The sequence below is a fragment of the Ranitomeya imitator genome, chromosome 2, assembly GCF_032444005.1.
Source record: "Ranitomeya imitator isolate aRanImi1 chromosome 2, aRanImi1.pri, whole genome shotgun sequence".
Classification (NCBI taxonomy): Eukaryota; Metazoa; Chordata; class Amphibia; order Anura; family Dendrobatidae; genus Ranitomeya; species Ranitomeya imitator.
Genome location: NC_091283.1, coordinates 509,537,577 through 509,555,589, shown reverse-complemented (window position 1 = coordinate 509,555,589; position 18,013 = coordinate 509,537,577). Strand labels below are relative to the sequence as shown.

Genomic DNA, 18,013 nt, shown 5'->3' with positions numbered 1-18,013 from the left:
TGGTTTTATTGGATGGAATGTAGATCCTGACTGCTGACTATCTGCCCCTTATTGGGGAAAGCTGAATCCGCAATTATAGGATCCCATGTCTGAATACTCTTCCTCTTCCCCCTCTTCTCACACTCTGCCTTTTTCTTTCACATGTGCTTCTTCTGATTGCTTTTTTTTGTTCTTATGGATATTATATATCACTTCGTTTGTATTCTCATGGATTTTTATATCCTGTTACTATTTCCACACATTTCATGCCATATGATTGGACTACTTTAAAAGATTTGACAAATAAGGAAAGTTTGGACCATATCAGGTTAATTATTAAGTATCTATTTAATAATACAATGCAGCCTCCGACTTTCAGTCATAGATATGTGGCCAACGCGGCTTCAGTCAACACTCAGTACATAGTGACTGTAGCCATGCATTGGCACTGACTGACCGCCAACTCAGAAATGCATCAGTACAGAGTCAGCAGTCAGTGAGCGCGAGGGGCTGCAGTCGCACAGCTTTAGAACAATATTAACCCCACATCTTCAGGTTAATAGTGTTTTGGGACGTGACAGGTTACTCCCCTTCTCATGGCAATGTATGGTGCTATTAGAAGTCAATAGTTTTATGAGAGGACGAATATAAAGGAAGTGAAAAACTGCTGGGACTGACAGGTGACAGCTGAAAAGGACTTTATATTTAAAGGGACTCCGTCACCTGAATTTGGAGGGAACAATTTTCAGCCATAGGGGCGGGGTTTTCGGGTGTTTGATTCACCCTTTCCTTACCCGCTGGCTGCATGCTGGCTGCAATATTGGATTGAAGTTCATTCTCTGTCCTCCATAGTACACGCCTGCACAAGGCAAGTTTGCCTTGCGCAGGCGTGTACTATGGAGGACAGAGAATGAACTTCAATCCAATATTGCAGCCAGCATGCAGCCAGCGGGTAAGGAAAGGGTGAATCAAACACCTGAAAACCCCGCCTCCATGGCTGAAAATTGTTCCCAACAAATTCAGGTGACAGAGTCCCTTTAAGGTTAGTTAGGCTATGTTTTTTGCAACATTTTTGCTGCAGAAAAGTCAAGGAAAGCCGGATGTGAACTCATAGTCTGTTACTGCTACTGCTACAGCTACATCTATGATGGCAGACTGCATGGTTGCATGATGCGACCACACAGCCTGCCATCTAGCAGAGACATTGAGCAGCGTGTGATCAGTGTCTCCGTGTGAATTTCTGTAACCTGTCTGACGTCACCGCGAGGGTGAGAATGTTCACATAACTGACGTCAGCGCAAGAGCCGTGGGAAAATTTCTAACAGCGCTAGAGCAGACGTCAGTTTAAGGTTATAGGAGCTCACCGCGAGACACTGAGCAGCGGTACCACATGCTGCACAGTATCTCTGCTGGATGTCAGGCTCTATGGTCGCATCATGCAACTATGCAGCCTGCCATCTAGATGTAGCAGAGCTAGACCCATCGTGGGACAAATGGATTATCATCTTCTCAGCGGACAGATGAGGAATATTGTTGTTTGTTATTTTAATTCTCTTGCAGGGGACAATGGCGTCACTGGAATGGATGATGTAGTAAGTATGGTTTAATTAAGATTTATTAAAGAGTCTGTGTCATTCTTTAAATTTAAGGGGGTATGTTTTTATACAATATGACTATGGGGTTAGTAGTGAGGGTGTATTATAGACATCAGCCCCCCAAACTATTACCCCACTAGCCACCGCATCAGTGCCAGAATTGGCCTATCTTATAGATGCACCTTTTCTGGGGTGGCTTAGAGCTGATGTTTTTAGCCTGGAGGGTCAATATCCATGGCCCATTCCTAGGCTCTTAATATCAGCCCACAGCTTTCTGCCTAGCTTTTGCTGATTAATAATCACAAGACCACCCACTCACTTGATGACTATAGAGGAGATCTGACTGTGTATGTATTGCACCCTGTCCTGGCCTTTCGAAGACAAATAGACTGCCTGCACGCTGTTCTAACCGTCTACCTACAGAAGTATTTATAAGATGCAATATTTAGCTGGTGCTGATCTGGATTGATTGGCTGTTTGGAGGTCCGTGACACTGCAAAAGTGTTGGAAGAGCTGACTTGAATAGACGCATATACATTTTCATATAGCCAGCTATATACAGCGGTGTGTAAAAGTTTGGGCACCCCTGGTCCAAATTACTGTGATTTGTGAACTAACAATGATAGTGAACAAGCCATATATCTAACAGGCCAAGTAAGATCTGAAACCTTGGTCAAAGTTGTCTGATCACACAATCTCCAATGGTGCCCAAACTTTTGCATCTGTCCATCTGCCCATTTGCCTTTGGTTAATTTTTAAAATGATAAAGATGACAATATTTTTTAACCCCTAAAATATAAAGGAAATGTGTTATCTTTAAATTTAGGGCTTTAAGAGACTATTTCATCTTCAACTTGCATAACTGTTCACAATATCAGTAATTTTGACCAGAGATGTCCAATTTTTACATGCCACTGTAGCTTAAAATATCATTGTGTTTGCAATTTTAGGAATACAATAACTGGTAGCAAAAACAGACAGAAAATAGAAACACATGTTTAACGACCCGCACAATTATTTTATCAGCAGTTGTTACTAGATAAGAAAAGCCTCTGGAAATTTTCAGAAGTTGTCTTAAAGTTTCAACCAAAGTAAACTTTCATGGGCAGGCAGCAATTTTATGCTTCGGCAATCAGTTTCACCAGTCAAAATAACCAATCACTTCCCACATGCAATTCAACATGCCAACATGAAATATTATAGCACAGCTTTCGATTTTCAGGTGGAATTGTTGGCGAGGCTTTCCATTATATGTACAGTAATGTTAAAGTGAACAAGTCAGCAGTTTTGGCCGATATGAGTTACGGCCATCACCTTTCAGGGCTGACATACAGCATTCCATAATGCTATATACCTGCCCCCAACCTGCAAGAGAAGAAAAATAACTTTTATTATACTTATCTGTGGGGCAGCCCTGTCCGAGGGGAGTCACTCTTCTTGGTCTGGCGCCTCCCATCTGCTTTCGATGCCGCCCTCCTGCTTGCTTCGTATGGATTATGCGTCGCTGCATCATTCACACAGTCTCTTCAGCATCACTCTCCTGCGCAGGCATACTTATCTGACCTTTTGAGGGCAGAGCAAAGTAGGTGCCTGAAAAGGTCAAAGAGCTCCGGCGCATGCTCACTGCAGTACTTTGACTGCCCCAGACAGGGCAGATAAGTACGCCTGCGCAGGAGCGCGATGCTGAGGAGACTGTGTGGATGATGCAGAAACGCGTCATCCACATGAAGCAAGCAGGAGGGCAGCGATCATAAGAAGATGGGAGGCATCGGACCAAGAGGAGCGACAGCCCTCGGACCGGACTGTCCCACAGGTGAGTATAATAAAAGTTATTTTTCAGTTATTCCAGGTCGGGTTGGAGGCAGGTATATAGCATTATAGAATGCTGTATATCAGCCCTGAAAAGTGATGGCCGTATCTTATATCAGCCAAAACTGCTGACAGGTTCCCTTTAAAGAAACGCTTAATGGCTTACCGGGTACAGGAGACTCCTTGGGACTGGAAAGAGGCTCATGGATTAGGAGAGGAGAACTGAAATTCCGTCGAAATGATGTGGACTGTGAAAACAATATGTAATAGTAGGTGTGAGATAAAGGACATAGTTCATACATGATGGAAACGTGATGAATAGAATGGTCACGTGTAACATATAAAGACATAGAAAAGTTCTGGCAACTTACCGTCTTACCAAGACATTGCTGGTGTGACACTTCCTCTGAGCACCACAGATGGACCCCGATCTTACACATCTTGCAGCGCAATCCCTGCTTGGAGTTACCTACACATGGTGGAGATAGATTAAAATCATCTAAATAACAAAGAGAGGAAATTAATATACATGATATAAATCAAAAACATTACTTTTAACTGGTGGATCCAGTTAAAATTGTTGGTGGGGCAACAAATCAAGAAAATAGACAGCTAGGCACTGCCATGGGAACCCGTCATGACTCGCTCACCCAAGGAGCAACATAAAATTGTTGCTGGCTCTACATATGATTTGAGGCACATGAGAGAGATACTAGATGCTTGAGATGGAGAAATAGAAATTAGGTTCATTTATCTTTTAGATATTATATAGTAGTACAGCATGACAGTGTTTGGTTTCACTATTTCACACATTTCTGTTCTGTCATGCCCATCCTATTCCTCATAATAATCAAAAATCAACGCTCCTCTCGGCTCTTTAAATTTAGAAATGAAGCAAACTCTGAAACCCTCTGTATGTGAGCAAAGCAACTAGAGTCACACAAGAGCCATGAAATCCATTTTGGTAGATTGGCTGTTAAACCTCTCTAGTTCGGCAGCTTCAGATCTCTGAGCAGAATGCATTGTTCAAGGGCTGCGAGATATGAAACATTTCACAAGTTGCTGCTATGGGCTTTGTTCTAAGAGAATCTTGTAAATTGGAAACTTTGGAAGCCGTCTTCAATTATGGCAGCCACAACATGAGTGTGACGTCCCCAGACATGTCCCCTCACTGCCCAGATAACTGGATGCCCCTTTGGAGGCCAGACACAACTCCAACTATTTCTGGCTGCCATTGTCACCTCAGTAAACATGATCTAAACCAAGATTGTTATTTCTTCTTTTCTACTTTTGCCCTTACACGTCTTGCTCATGACATTTGAAATGGCGACATTTGAAATGTGCGTTCTATCCCTTCGGACAACTCGTTATCAACTTGTCACATGTGCCATTTAGGGGAACCGACTAAATCTCACGTATGTGTAGTCCCAACAGTTTTACTATATGTTCTTCTGTATGCCATAAGGACAGTCTCAGAAAACGCCTGTATTTTATAGATCCCAAAATTTCCTGACAGATCCACTGGCAATCGCATATGTTTGAGTGCATTTGTGTGGAGATGGGGAGGGTTGGATGGTGGGATGTTAGGACATTTGCTTGCTGGGGATAATTTAATCTGACGGGTTTGATTCTACTGTTTTCTCTCTTGCTAAAATTCATCTGGCTGTGACTCACCCTTCCCATCTTCATTAGACTCAATATGCACATTGGGCCAAACAGGAAGGGGGGCATTAATGACTTTAGATTGACCACCTGTGTTCATGTGACATTGCTTTTGCATCCCAGAACTGGTATCTGCAGTATATATTGTATAATCCCTGGTATATTCATCTATGAACATTCTTTTGCATTTTTTAGATTCCTATAATCTACACTATTTGACTACATTTGTAACTATTGTATAATAATAACAGACTATCATGATAAAATAATCATATCGTTGGCGCCATATTACCACCTCCACTTTGGTGGTTCCTGATGGTCCAATAGCTGGTGATGTGCTGTACGTTATTCAAGTGAACGCTGCAGCCAATCTCTGGCCATAGTGGTCACATATCTTACACGCAAAAATCACTGCAAGTGATTGACTACGGCTGTCTTGGAAATTAAAGAGATTCTTTGCTACCTCACCTGAAAGAAGAATAACGTAGGAAACAAGACCCTATATCACTTAGTTTACTGAGTGCAGAAGTTGCAATACAGACTTTTTAGATGTAGCGTGTAGCAAAGCTGAGACAGCTAACCCCAGCCACACTACAGCTTTTGGTGTACATTGAATATTGACAGTAAACTGCTAATCAGTGGCGGGGTTGGAATTAGACCAGGATGCACATGAGCTGTAGTCTGGGCAGTGATAAAACACTATTGTATTGAAACAACAATACACAGCCTAATAAGTGACACATAGTTGAAATCAGTGTCTCAGAACCTACATCATGCTGCCATCAGATTAAATAGCAAAAACCTGCTGACAGAATCCCTTTAATTACAGCATTTAACCAGCTGCAGGACTTGCGGAATTGTTCAGATCAGCTGTGTTATCATATTGCCTGCTATTAGACAAATATCAGAAAAACTCAAACATCTCCCCTGTAAAATTAATATATTTATGGGATGTGAAATACTTAATACACGTCCTTTTGCAGCATTGTTTTTTTTTCTTTTCTTTTGTTTTTCTGTAGTTCACATTCCTTTCCAAGAAGACTCAATAATTTCCTTGAGGACAAGCAGTTGTGAAGTGTTGTGCAATCAAGGAGAAGTTAATGCTTCTCAAGCTGTTTTTTTTATCACAATGGTTGGTATAATTGTAGTTTCTTTTGCTTTTATACATTTATTATCGATATTCAGAATTATGTGATACATCTGATATCAAAGTAGAGAACTACAATAGGACCACCAGTAATGGTATGGGGAAGGGAAATCCAGACTTAGAACCACATTTCCTGTTCTGAAAGCAGATTTTAAGACCCTTCCACCAATATCAAGTGACAAATAGGTGTTCAGGAGTGAGTAACTCACCAACAATTATCTGGTGGCAAAGATGACAGGGACATTGCTTCTTGAAAACATGGTCATGAAAGCTGTGGGTACGGACCGGCTGAAGAAGGGATAGGGGTTTGTGAGGTTGGTGAGGGGACTGGTCAGCCTGTGGAGGTGGCTCCGTTGGGACAGGTGGAGGAGAAGGAGGTGGGGGTGGCATGGGTGGACTGAGAAGAACATCGGAAGGTATCTTCATTTCATGGTTTGGTTTTGGAAAGAAATTCTCTACGCTCTTGCTTCGAAGAATAGTCTTTAAGGAGATTGAACGGCGAAATCTCTGGAGCTGAAGAAGGAATGAAGAGTTATTGTGAGATAGGATGTATGATCATTAGCAAAAGCAAATACAATTTCCCTCTTGAATACTCAAGTTTCGTGCTGTGAGACAATATGACATTGGCTTTTTCGCCTCTCAGTGGGGTCAGAGATTACTTAGGACAAGCTAATGTTGAGATGAAATGTGACAGGCCCTGCGGATTGGTGGCAGGGTACAGAATGGGTAAGGGGTATATGACCATTGCTAGGAGTACATAAATGACAGCCATATCATGTCAGGCAACAAAAAGAGTATACAAAGGAAAGAAAATTAAAATAGGATGAATTACAATATAAAGAGCTTTACCAGTAGATGACAGTGGATGGAGGGAAAAAGGCAAGAAACTATAATAAGCAATTATTTCCAGAAGCAAAATACAGTGACTAGGATACAATATAGATTGGAGCTATATCTTGAAGGTTGGGGTCCTTGTTAATAACTTTGGTAGGTAAGGGTCACTGGTAGAGACTTTAACGCACCAAGGTCTCTAAAAGAGAGCCCCAACTACCAAATGGTATTCAACTTATATTGCGGCAGTAGCCACGGTTTACCTGCTACCTATCTACTGTTAATAGTTACCCCTGTCTGCATAAACTTAATAGCTACAAAAAATTGCAGATATAGCATTACATTTTCTCATTTCATGTTGGGTGAAAAAGTTAGATTTGGTTTGGTTTGAAAAGTAAGACGTGAATCAATATTTCTCTGAACACAAGAACAATTACTAGAATCTTGACAAGCCTGAGTTTCAGAGAATATTTTTTTACTCATAAAATGAAAATAGTACTATAACTGTTATTACAAAATCTTCAGTTTTACTCCCTGAAAAAAATGAATACACCACACATCAAAAACTACTATATCTAGTATTTTGTATGACCGCCTTGATTTTTAAGGATAGCACCAATTCTTCTAGGCATCAATAAGTTGGTGATACATTACAACATCTATCTTTTTGCAATCTTTAAGATCAACCTCTTTTAGAGCCCTGGTGCTGGATGGAGAGTGATACTTAACTTGTCTCTTCAAAATTTCTCATAGCTGTTTTGGTTGGGTATAGATCAGGAGTCATACTTGGCCACTCAATCATTTTCACCTTGATTTTATTCAGAAATGCAACAGATATGTGTTTTGGATTATTGTCATGTTGACAAAGTGCACGTCTACCAAGAACACAAAATGATGATATCAACTTCTTTTTCAATATAGAGCAGTACATCTGTGAATTCATGATACCATCAATGAAATGTAGCTCTTCAACATCAGCCGCACTCATTCAGCCCCACATACGGACATTTCCAGGGCCAATGTCACCACTTGGCAAGTGCTGAACAAGCCCTGGACGAACAGGGGGCCCACTCACCATCGTAGACACCAGCATGGGGCCCATGAGCAGAGGAGCCCAGTGCCAGCGTTGGCACCAGCCCCCCTCCTCCCACCTCAAATACTCACCTCTCCCCGTTCCTCGCTGCTCCTGTCTCTTCAGTGTCTTCTGACTCTCTGTGACACTTCATGGCAGAGGGCTCGATTATGTCACTACAGCACGGCCTCTTTGCTGAGCAGTGCAGAGAGTCAGAAGACACTGAAGAGACAGGAGCAGCAGGGAGCGAGGAAGGTGAGAATTTTACTTTTTTAATGTATGGAACATTGTATGGGGCCTTTTATTCTATATGGAGCAATATATGGGCTACTTGCACATTGAACAAGTCTGTAGGAACATGTTCACACCACCAAGAAACTTGAAGACACAAAAGAGCACAATGAGGTCAAAAATACTCTGTTGTTAAAAAATCACAGTAATAAGCAAGTGCTAGTCAAAAGATGGAAAAAAACAGGGTATTTACTTGATACGTATCAACTAAATACCCTGGGGTTTTTTCCATCTTTTGACTATAGCACTTGCTTATTACTGTGATTTTTTAACAACAGAGTATTTTTGACCTCACTGTGCTCTTTTGTGTCTTCAAGTTTCTTGGTGGTGTGAACATGTTCCTACAGACTTGTTCAATGTGCAAGTAGCCCATGTGTTTCTGGTTCTATAATTGTTCTCTTGTTTCTACAAGACTGGGGAGTCCACCTCTCCTTTGTGGGTTATTTGCACTTAAGCTGTTCCATCTAGCAGGTCCACATGGATATTCCCTCTCTGAACCCTGCTTATACAGGTACTATACAGATGATCAGGTTTTTAAATACATCAGATAGGAATTATATACATTAGTTAGGACTGCTCTATATGGGTATACCTTGACGATTGGTGGAGCAGCTAAGTATACAATTTTTTGCAAAAAAAGTATCAACTAAATACAATGGTTTTTTTTCCATCTTTTGACTAGCACTTGCTTATTACTGTGATTTTTTTTACAACAGAGTATTTTTGACCCACTGTGCTCTTTTGTGTCTTATATGGAGCAATATATTGGGTCCCTTATTCAATACTGAGCAAAATATGGGGCCATTATACTGTATGAAGCAATATATGGGGCTATTATATACTATATGGAGCAATATATGGGGCCATTATACTGTATGGAGCAATATATGGGACTCATTATACTGTATGGAGCAATATATGGGGCCCATTATACTGTACATAACAATATTTGGGGCCCATTATACTGTATAGACCAATATACAGGCCCATTGTACTGTATCGCACAATAAATGCAGCTATTATACTGTATGGAGCAAAATATGGGGCCCATAATACTGTATAGAGCAATATATGGGGCCCATAATGCTGTATGGAGCAATATATGGGGGTCCATTATGCTGTATTGAGCAGTATTTGGGGCCCATTATACTGTATAGAGCAATATATGGGCCCCATAATACTGAATGGATAAATATATGGGCCCCAAAATACTGTATGGAGTAATATATCGGGTCCATAACACTGTATGGAGTAATATATGGGGCTTATAATACTCTATGGAGCAATATACGGGGCCCGTAATACTGTATGGAGCACTGTGTGGTGCCCATTATACTGTATGGAGCAATATATGCATCCCATTATACTGGATACAACAATATTTGAGGCCCATTATACTGTATGGAGCAATATATGGGACCATTATACTGTATGGCACAATATATGCAGCCATTATACTGTATTAAGCATTATATGGGGCCAATTATACTGTATGGAGCAATATATGAGGTCCATTATTCTGTATGGAGCAATATATGTGGCACATTATTCTGTATGGAGCAATATATGGGGCCCATAATACTGTGTGGAGCAATATATAGGGCCCAAAATACTGTATGGAGAAAAATATGGGGCTCATAATACTGTATAGGGCAATATATGGGGCCCATAATACAGTATGGAGCAATATATGGGATCCATTATACTGTATGGAGCAATATATGAGCCCCATAATACTGTATGGATAAATATATGGGCTCCATAATACTGTACGGAGCAATGTATGGGGCCTATAATACTCTATGGAGCAATATATGGGGCCCGTTATACTTTAAGGAGCACAATGTGGTGCCTATTATACTTTATGGAGCAATATATGGGGCTCATTATACTGTATGGAAGATTATGTGGTGCCAATCATACTTCATGGAGGACTATGTGGTGTCCATAATACTGTGTGGAGGACTATGTGGTACCCATAATACTGTATGGAGGACTATGAGGTGCCCATAATACTGTATGAAGGACTATATAAAAGGAGAAGTCTGCAGTCACTCTGTGTGACTGCAGACTTTTTTATCCGCCCAGCGCATGTACTGTGCTCTGCGAGGATTCAACGGTTTCTGAGCTATTGTAAAATTTACAATATATATCACTCATGTACGTACGAAGTAAGTGAAATCTTTGGCATTGTACTATTACTACATTTCTTATCTGTACATCATGAATCATGGTATGTGTTAATGGGTCCCACTGAGACCCTTTCGCCTGGGGCCCATGTAATCCTGGAGCCGGCCCTGGACATTGCCCCCACCATGTTACACTGTAGGCCCCACGCATTTACTGTATAAAAATGAATTTAGAAAAACATTGTCATTTATGCTGAGTACTATATACGTACGGTATATAGTCACACACGTATATTAGCTGTACAGGTAGATTTAAATAATTTCTGTTATCCTATTGCACATCATCCATAGGACTGCTAAGACCACTTCGGAATTCAGAACTTTTAGGTTGGTAAATAACTGTCTCTGACTTCGTTTTAACAAAAGGAGCTTAATGTCATGATACAAGAAAAAGAAGGAGACAGAATAAGAAGGTCAAGTGCTTGCTCATTAGGATTTGACAGGTCTGCTGATATGGGGGGCCTTCTGTCTGGCTATGTTGCAGCTCTTCTGTTAGTGGAACAGGAATGAATGTTGAAAAAAAACAGCCCTTTATCAGGACCATTCCCAACCCCCACCTTCAATAGTTGTGACTCTGCAGATACTGGGTTTATGCCAAGTGTGACCTCAAGCTGAGTAGTCATTTATCTCACTATGTAAGGTTGACTGTGCTACTGTGCAGACACAGGAAGGGCGATGAAGTGGTTGTGAAAAAAATTGTATTAAAAATTTACAAGGCACATTGTGGAAATTAAGGTATTTAACATGCTTTTCAAGTGAAATTCATTTTTTGGGCTGTATTTCCTTAGTTACATCTTTAAAGGGAATCTGTAAATAGGATCAAGCCTACAAAGCTGTCTATATGAGCATGTAGAACATAGGAAGTTGAATAAAATGATGCCTTGATATCTGCGATCTGGTATCTTATTCCAGAGAAATATACATTCTTCTTAATATGTAAATGAGCTGTTAATATCTGAGACTGGGAGGCGTTAGCTGTCTCCAAGTCTTCATTATTCCAGGTAATTACCATGCCACTTAAGTGAGCTGTTTCTACCAAACCTATGCCAGATGAACATTCAGCATATGAGGTTAGTGATCCTGTTAATTGAAACCTGTATGCTTGATCTTTTGTTGCCTAACCTTGGACTTCGGTCTAACCATCCATCTGTTTAACCCCTTCAGCTCTGATCCGTTATCCTCCCAGTACTCTGACCTCAGAACGTTACCCGACCATGCTTTTGTCTCTTCCTTCTGTTTATGACGTACCCTCCTGGCTTCTGACCTTGGATTCTTTGACCATTCTGACTCACGGCTTGGCTGTGAGAAGTGACTGGTGTCACAGAGACATGTAATGACTGACAGTCTGCTCTCCTGATCCACATGTCTCACAATGGTAACATCCCCAAAAATGTAAAATAATCTCTGAAGGCAGATTCTCAGAGACCTATGTCCAGTCCATAGATCTTAACAACTCATTTACATATTAGGAAACATCTAGATTTCTTTGAAACAAGACATCGGATTCCAAATATCAAGGTATCATTTTGTTCAGCTTCCTACGACCTACATGCCCGTCTAGATGGCTTAGCAGGGTTGATCCTAGAGACAGATTCCCATTAACATTACAAGTCATGTGAATTTATGATCTTTTGATTCCAAGATTCCTTTTATAATCACATGATTTGTCAAAGATGGAATTAAAAACACCACCAAAAATCACAACTCTTTTCCATGTAGCATATTGATACATGGAGGGAAAATTGAGGTCTGTGGGAAAGAAATGCCAAACTGTCTGAGAAAAGGTCATACCTAGAGAATATTGTGATTTTGAAAAAAAGTCACAAACTCAAAAACAGCAAGTAACGTGAAAACAAAATGCCAGAGGAAAAAACACTTTGCATCTATTGCTTTTAATATTTCCCTATTGACTGCCAGCAAACATCTGGCTACAGCAATTATTTTCTGGAGAAAAAAAATCTGAAAGAAAAGTGCCATAAAGAAATATGTATTAAGGAACCCAAACACATAAAATGCTTCCATTTCATTCACACCAAGGTAAGGTAATAAAATGTGCCTGAGCTGAGATAATCTTATAAATGTGCCCCTGCTGTGTGCTGTGTAATGGCTGTGTCTGACTGTACAGGGCATGGTCTGATCATACCACATGTCCTGGGCAGGGGGGGGGGACACAAAAGAGAGTATACAGACAGGACAGCCAGGATCACAGTTGATTCTTTCTTTGAATTAAAACATTGTTTACAAACAGGCAGTGAAATGTTTTACCTCACAAAAAGAATCAGCTATTAGATTATGCTGTACTGTCTGTATCCTCTCTTTGGCGTCCTCCCCTGATCAGGAGCTGTGGTATGATCAGACCATGTCCCTGTACAGTCAGACACAGCCATTACACAGTACACAGTAGGGGCACATTTATAAGATTATCTCAGCACAGGAACATTTTAGTTAAACACATCCAAATCCAATTGTGGAAACTATTATTATTCCAAGATCTATTGATTAAAATCAACTTTTGTTCGCAGGAAACCCCCTTTAATTTCAGGCTCACTATTGGTTGGTACCATGCATTGGCTTTCCAAATTTTTTTTTTTCACGGCAGGTTGTACAGGTTTCTAATATGGTCCATTTACACAAAGTGAAATTGTGGTAGGTTTTTAGTGTAGTGTGGAAACATATTTTTCAATGCAAGTGAAGCTTACTATTCACATTCAGAGTAAAAAAAAACTCTCAAACCCACGTTAAAAACTGCAATATATATATATATGCGTGTCTGTGTTCTGAAATGAACATATTCTGTTCGTTTGTGGCACAGAGTGGGTGAAAGGCATAGTAAGAACAAGCACATACACTTCCCTTTCCGAGTGCCTTACTACCTTCTATCTCTATAGGGGGGTAGCGGGTATGACAGAGCGTGGGCCCTGTCTGTGTAATTAAATGTCACACTGTGTGCTAATTAGCATGTTTGCAGTGGTCTTCATGTGTAACGTGCAATTACTGTGACATAGCCCTGCAGAGCATTGCTCAGCTCTGACTCAGTGCTGCACAGGTGCTGAGGTAAGTCATCTCTCCCAACCAAAGGTTATTTTCCATTTTTCTGAGTATTTTTACCAGCTTTCTGAACAATCCATCATGTGGTTTGTTCATCTCTGCTGTCCAGCAGGGGCATTATTAGTATCAGGCTTAAGACCTTCAATAGTCGTCCACCTGAGGGTCGTCGTTTAGCAGCAATCCGTCCGATGTCTACTAGTCTTCTGCCAATTTTACCCTTCTGTTTAGTCCTCGGAATGCTGCCAGGTTTTCTCTACACAGCCGTATTTTCAGCTCTGTACATACTAACAGATAATACCTCATTGCTTTAAAATTATGCCAACCTCATCAATATCATTCCCTCCCCCGTGGCTGACTGCGATGTCAGCAAACACACAGGTTTTTGAACACAGGCGGTCATTTATCACAGGTGACATGATGCTATTCATAAACAGTTTTTTCTCTGCAGTGCCCTTAACCTTTCCTTTGCCTTGACGCACTGAATGACCCCCTCCTCTCACTGACTGGTGTATTGCCAAGAACAATTGTAAACCTTCCACAGTCCTGGAATAACACTGATGGCACAAATGTCCCCAGTGCACGAATAAAATAGGAGGGGATATGAGGGGGAGCAAACTTTAACCCCTTAGTAACCGTGACCACCAACACATCTTTTTACAGACCTGCGATGTAAGAGACTAGCATGCCCTAATAGGTGAAAATCCTGTAGATGTCTGCTGTACTCTATAGCTGACAACTTCTTGCATCACCCATGATCAGTGTTGGTATGAACTATAGCCGTTTAACCCCTCAAATGCTGCTGTCAATAATGACTGCAGCATCTGCAGCACCCCAGGGTCCTGGTTGTTGCAATAATATCATTCTCCTCTAGGGGAGAGTGGTGTTACGTTTGGAGGCAAAGAAGGACAACTGCATCCAGGTATCACAAACATGCAACACATTTCACACTCCAGGCCACCAGGGGGAGCTCTGCTCTTATTTATTAGGTCACTCCCCACCCTTAGGTAAAACTGGTGACCTGTAGGAAAAGTTAGTTAGTTGCTGACTGAGCTTCGCTCAGGTAGTTGGTCCCTAGCAGGGGTGGGATCCTGTCAGAGATCGAGGAAGAAGGACATGGAGCTGTGCATGCCTTGAGAGCTGAAGCTTCTAGAAAGCGACACTGAAGGATAACTGTATTGCAGAGAGGGTGAAAGAAGTCGTAGTAAAGGAGTGGATTCCAGGAGGGGATCATCCCTACACAGGCTGCCTCCTTCTGAGGCGCAGGATCCCGGTAGCCGGAACACCGAGGGGGCATCAATCCTTTATGCCTTGCTCCAGAGACCGGTAAGGAAACACGGCACTCAGTAGATATGAGGGTTGGCGGTGCTCAAGTAGGGTGTCCACCCCGTATATTAAAGATAAATGAAACTTGGCACTCAATTTTTGAGAAGAAAAGCTTCTTAGTTTATTGATGCATCCAGACAAACAAAACCGCTAAACTTTTCGGTCCACACCGGACCTTCGTCAGAGCGTTTCTTAGACATTGACTGGATGAGGAAGCTAATAAGCCTGAATGAGCGTCAGCCAGAGCACGGGATAGAGGTGCTGCAGTCTGCTGCAGGATCACAAAGGAAGGTGAAGCGCCAGAGGAGAGGCACAAAGCCTGGAGGGAGTGACGGCGCTGGATCCTGAGCGCTAGTAGTGCAGAGCAGAGGAGAGCGACTGCAGCTCCTATATCCCGTGCTCTGGCTGACGCTCATTCAGGCTTATTAGCTTCCTCATCCAGTCAATGTCTAAGAAACGCTCTGACGAAGGTCCGGTGTGGACCGAAAACGTTTAGCGGTTTTGTTTGTCTGGATGCATCAATAAACTAAGAAGCTTTTCTTCTCAAAAATTGAGTGCCAAGTTTCATTTATCTTTGCTCCAGAGACCGGCAGGACAGCTAATTTCAGGTTACCTGCCCGCCCTATACCCAGGAGGCAAGGTGGCACCCCTTAGAGGCTGGGGCATGATAGAGTCCCTGTAAAACGCCTCAAGCCACTGGTTATACGGATTTGTCCTATCCTATCCGAGGGACAGAGAGAGAGACATAACATCTACAACATCTGTGAGGACCTTATGAGAAGGGACTACAACACTGCAACGCTAGAGGAAGGCTACTGATTTCCATCTGGACAAGGGAACTCTGGACTTGCCTCCAAACCGTCCGTACTCTGTCTGCCCTGTGATCTGGTGCTCTGGACTGTGAATGCTGAAGTCTTCAGTAAAGGTAAAGAGACTGCAACCTTGTGTTCTCGTTCTTCACTGCGCCATTCATCATTCACCATCTACACAATGGAAAGCCCTGGGGACATTCTTCACCAAGAAATCCTGACGTGTGCACATACCCTTAGAGTCTGCCGGCTACAGTGGTCTGTTCCGAAGTTATCAGCATTTAGAAGGTAAAAGCAAATGTCTTAATTCCTGTTATGCCACTTTCCATCAATTCCTGAAAAGAATCTGGAGGGTTAATAAACTACCTGAAAGCAACTTTGATTACATTGAGGGGTTGCAGTTTTTAAAATGGTATCATTTTTGGAGGTTTCCAATATATAGGACCCACAAAGTCACTTCAAAACTAAATTGGTCCCTAAAAAATATAGGTTTTGTACATTTCCTTGATAAAATGAAAAATTACTGCTACATTTTTAAACCTTCTAAAATGCGAACAAAATAAAACAACATTTTACAAATGATGCTGATGTAAAGCAAAGTGACATTTTTATTTATCAATTGTTTTGTGTGGTATGACTATCTGGGTTAATCATTCAAAGTTTGAAAATGGCAAATTTTTTGATATTTTTATCAACGCAAAACATATAGACATAAATTTAGCATTATCATAAAGTAAAATGTGTCACGTAAAGTGACACTGGTCATATTTAAAAAATTTAGCTCTGTCACTAAGGGGTTTATTGATGTTTTGCAGTACATTTAGAAAATATTGTACAAAATGCTATTAACTGCTAAAATTCCAGATACTGGTCAATGAGTGAGTAACTATGGGCATGGTGTTAGCACGGTGTATCTTGGATCCTAAACAAGTCATGGTGGGCACCCTGTTTAACTTAAAGTGAACCTGTCAGCAGTATTTTGCTAAGTAAACTATAGGTATTGTCATGTTGCCGCTGATATACTGATTAAAATGATACCTGTGGTGAAGAAATCCATCTTGTGGTTCTTGGGTAAACAGTGTTGGAAGTTTTCAGTTAATGAGATGCCGGTACTCCGGGGTGGGACTGTAGGAAGAACTTTATCTTCCTGCTGTAGGCCAGAAAAACCAAGGAGAAACCTGCTAATAGGCCACCCCAAAGCACAAAAAGTCTGTTTCTATGATGAGGAACATGTTTGTACTTCAGGGAGGCCTGTGCGTTGGTCTTTCCTTTGTTTCTCTGACTTAGAGCAGGAAGATAAGACTCTGCCTACAGTCCTTCCCCGAAACACAGGAATATCATTAATTGAAAACTTCTAACACTGATTACACAAGAACTACAAGACGGATTTCTTCACCCCAGGTATCATTTAAATCAGTATAGCAGCAGCAAAATGACAATGTCTGTAGTTTATTTAGCAAAATCTTGCTGACAGGTTCGCTTTAACCTTGGTTTGACAAACTAAAAGCATGGTCACCCAAGTTTGGGACATCGAAATTTCACTAGGCTCTGATATGTATCCAAGTTTGCCTAAGGCTCGGTTCTCATGGGCATATTTCATAGTCTTGTCTGGACATTAAGGTTTGCTTATGTTTCACTGCACTTAACTTACTTTGACTTAAGAACAAAGCTCCCAACATAAAGACCCGAACCAATGAGAACGTGACAGGGAATATTGGTAGTATAAAAAATAATTTTTTATTTATTTTAATAGCAATAGTGACAAACATTTAAAAAATTAAAAAATTAATATATAGATAAATTCCAAGAAAAATGTGCGCAATTCAAGCCGCAAAATAACAGGGCAAGCCAAATCCTCATAATATACCACAGGATAAGATGGCAGTCTATCACGTATGCACACCAGGAGTAGCTAAATGATATATATATATATATATATATAAATCAGTGTGTGCCAGTTATATAAAAGGATATGCATCAATATCACAAAAAAGTCTCAAAAAATCTCGCGAAAAATCACAAAAGATCATGGTGAAAATATAACAGAGTAAAGCGCTATGTGCGACAAATTAATCACCACCAAGGGAACATTTTGTGCAAAATACAAGCAAGAAACTAATTGAATGAAAAGTGCTATGTGCAGATGCAATAGAGATGCCAATTACTTACAATAAGTAGGGGAATGATCCCAGGCTGCCAGCGGCAAGGTAATGTGCACCCCGACGCGCGTTTCAGACACGCAGTCCTTCGTCAGGGGG

The 18,013-nt window shown here is 41.1% G+C and overlaps 1 protein-coding gene across 1 annotated transcript in view; it reads right to left on the bottom strand.

Moving 5' to 3' along the window:
• The window catches only part of STAC2 (SH3 and cysteine rich domain 2), a 124,351-nt gene that overhangs the window by 43,471 nt on the left and 62,867 nt on the right, over positions 1-18,013 (bottom strand). Inside the window, exons 2-4 of the mRNA XM_069751672.1 lie at positions 6,402-6,705; positions 3,755-3,852; positions 3,550-3,631 (exon numbers count right to left, since the gene is read on the bottom strand). Of these exons, the coding sequence (XP_069607773.1) occupies positions 3,550-3,631; positions 3,755-3,852; positions 6,402-6,705 (484 nt within the window). The remainder of the gene's footprint in view (positions 1-3,549; positions 3,632-3,754; positions 3,853-6,401; positions 6,706-18,013) is intronic.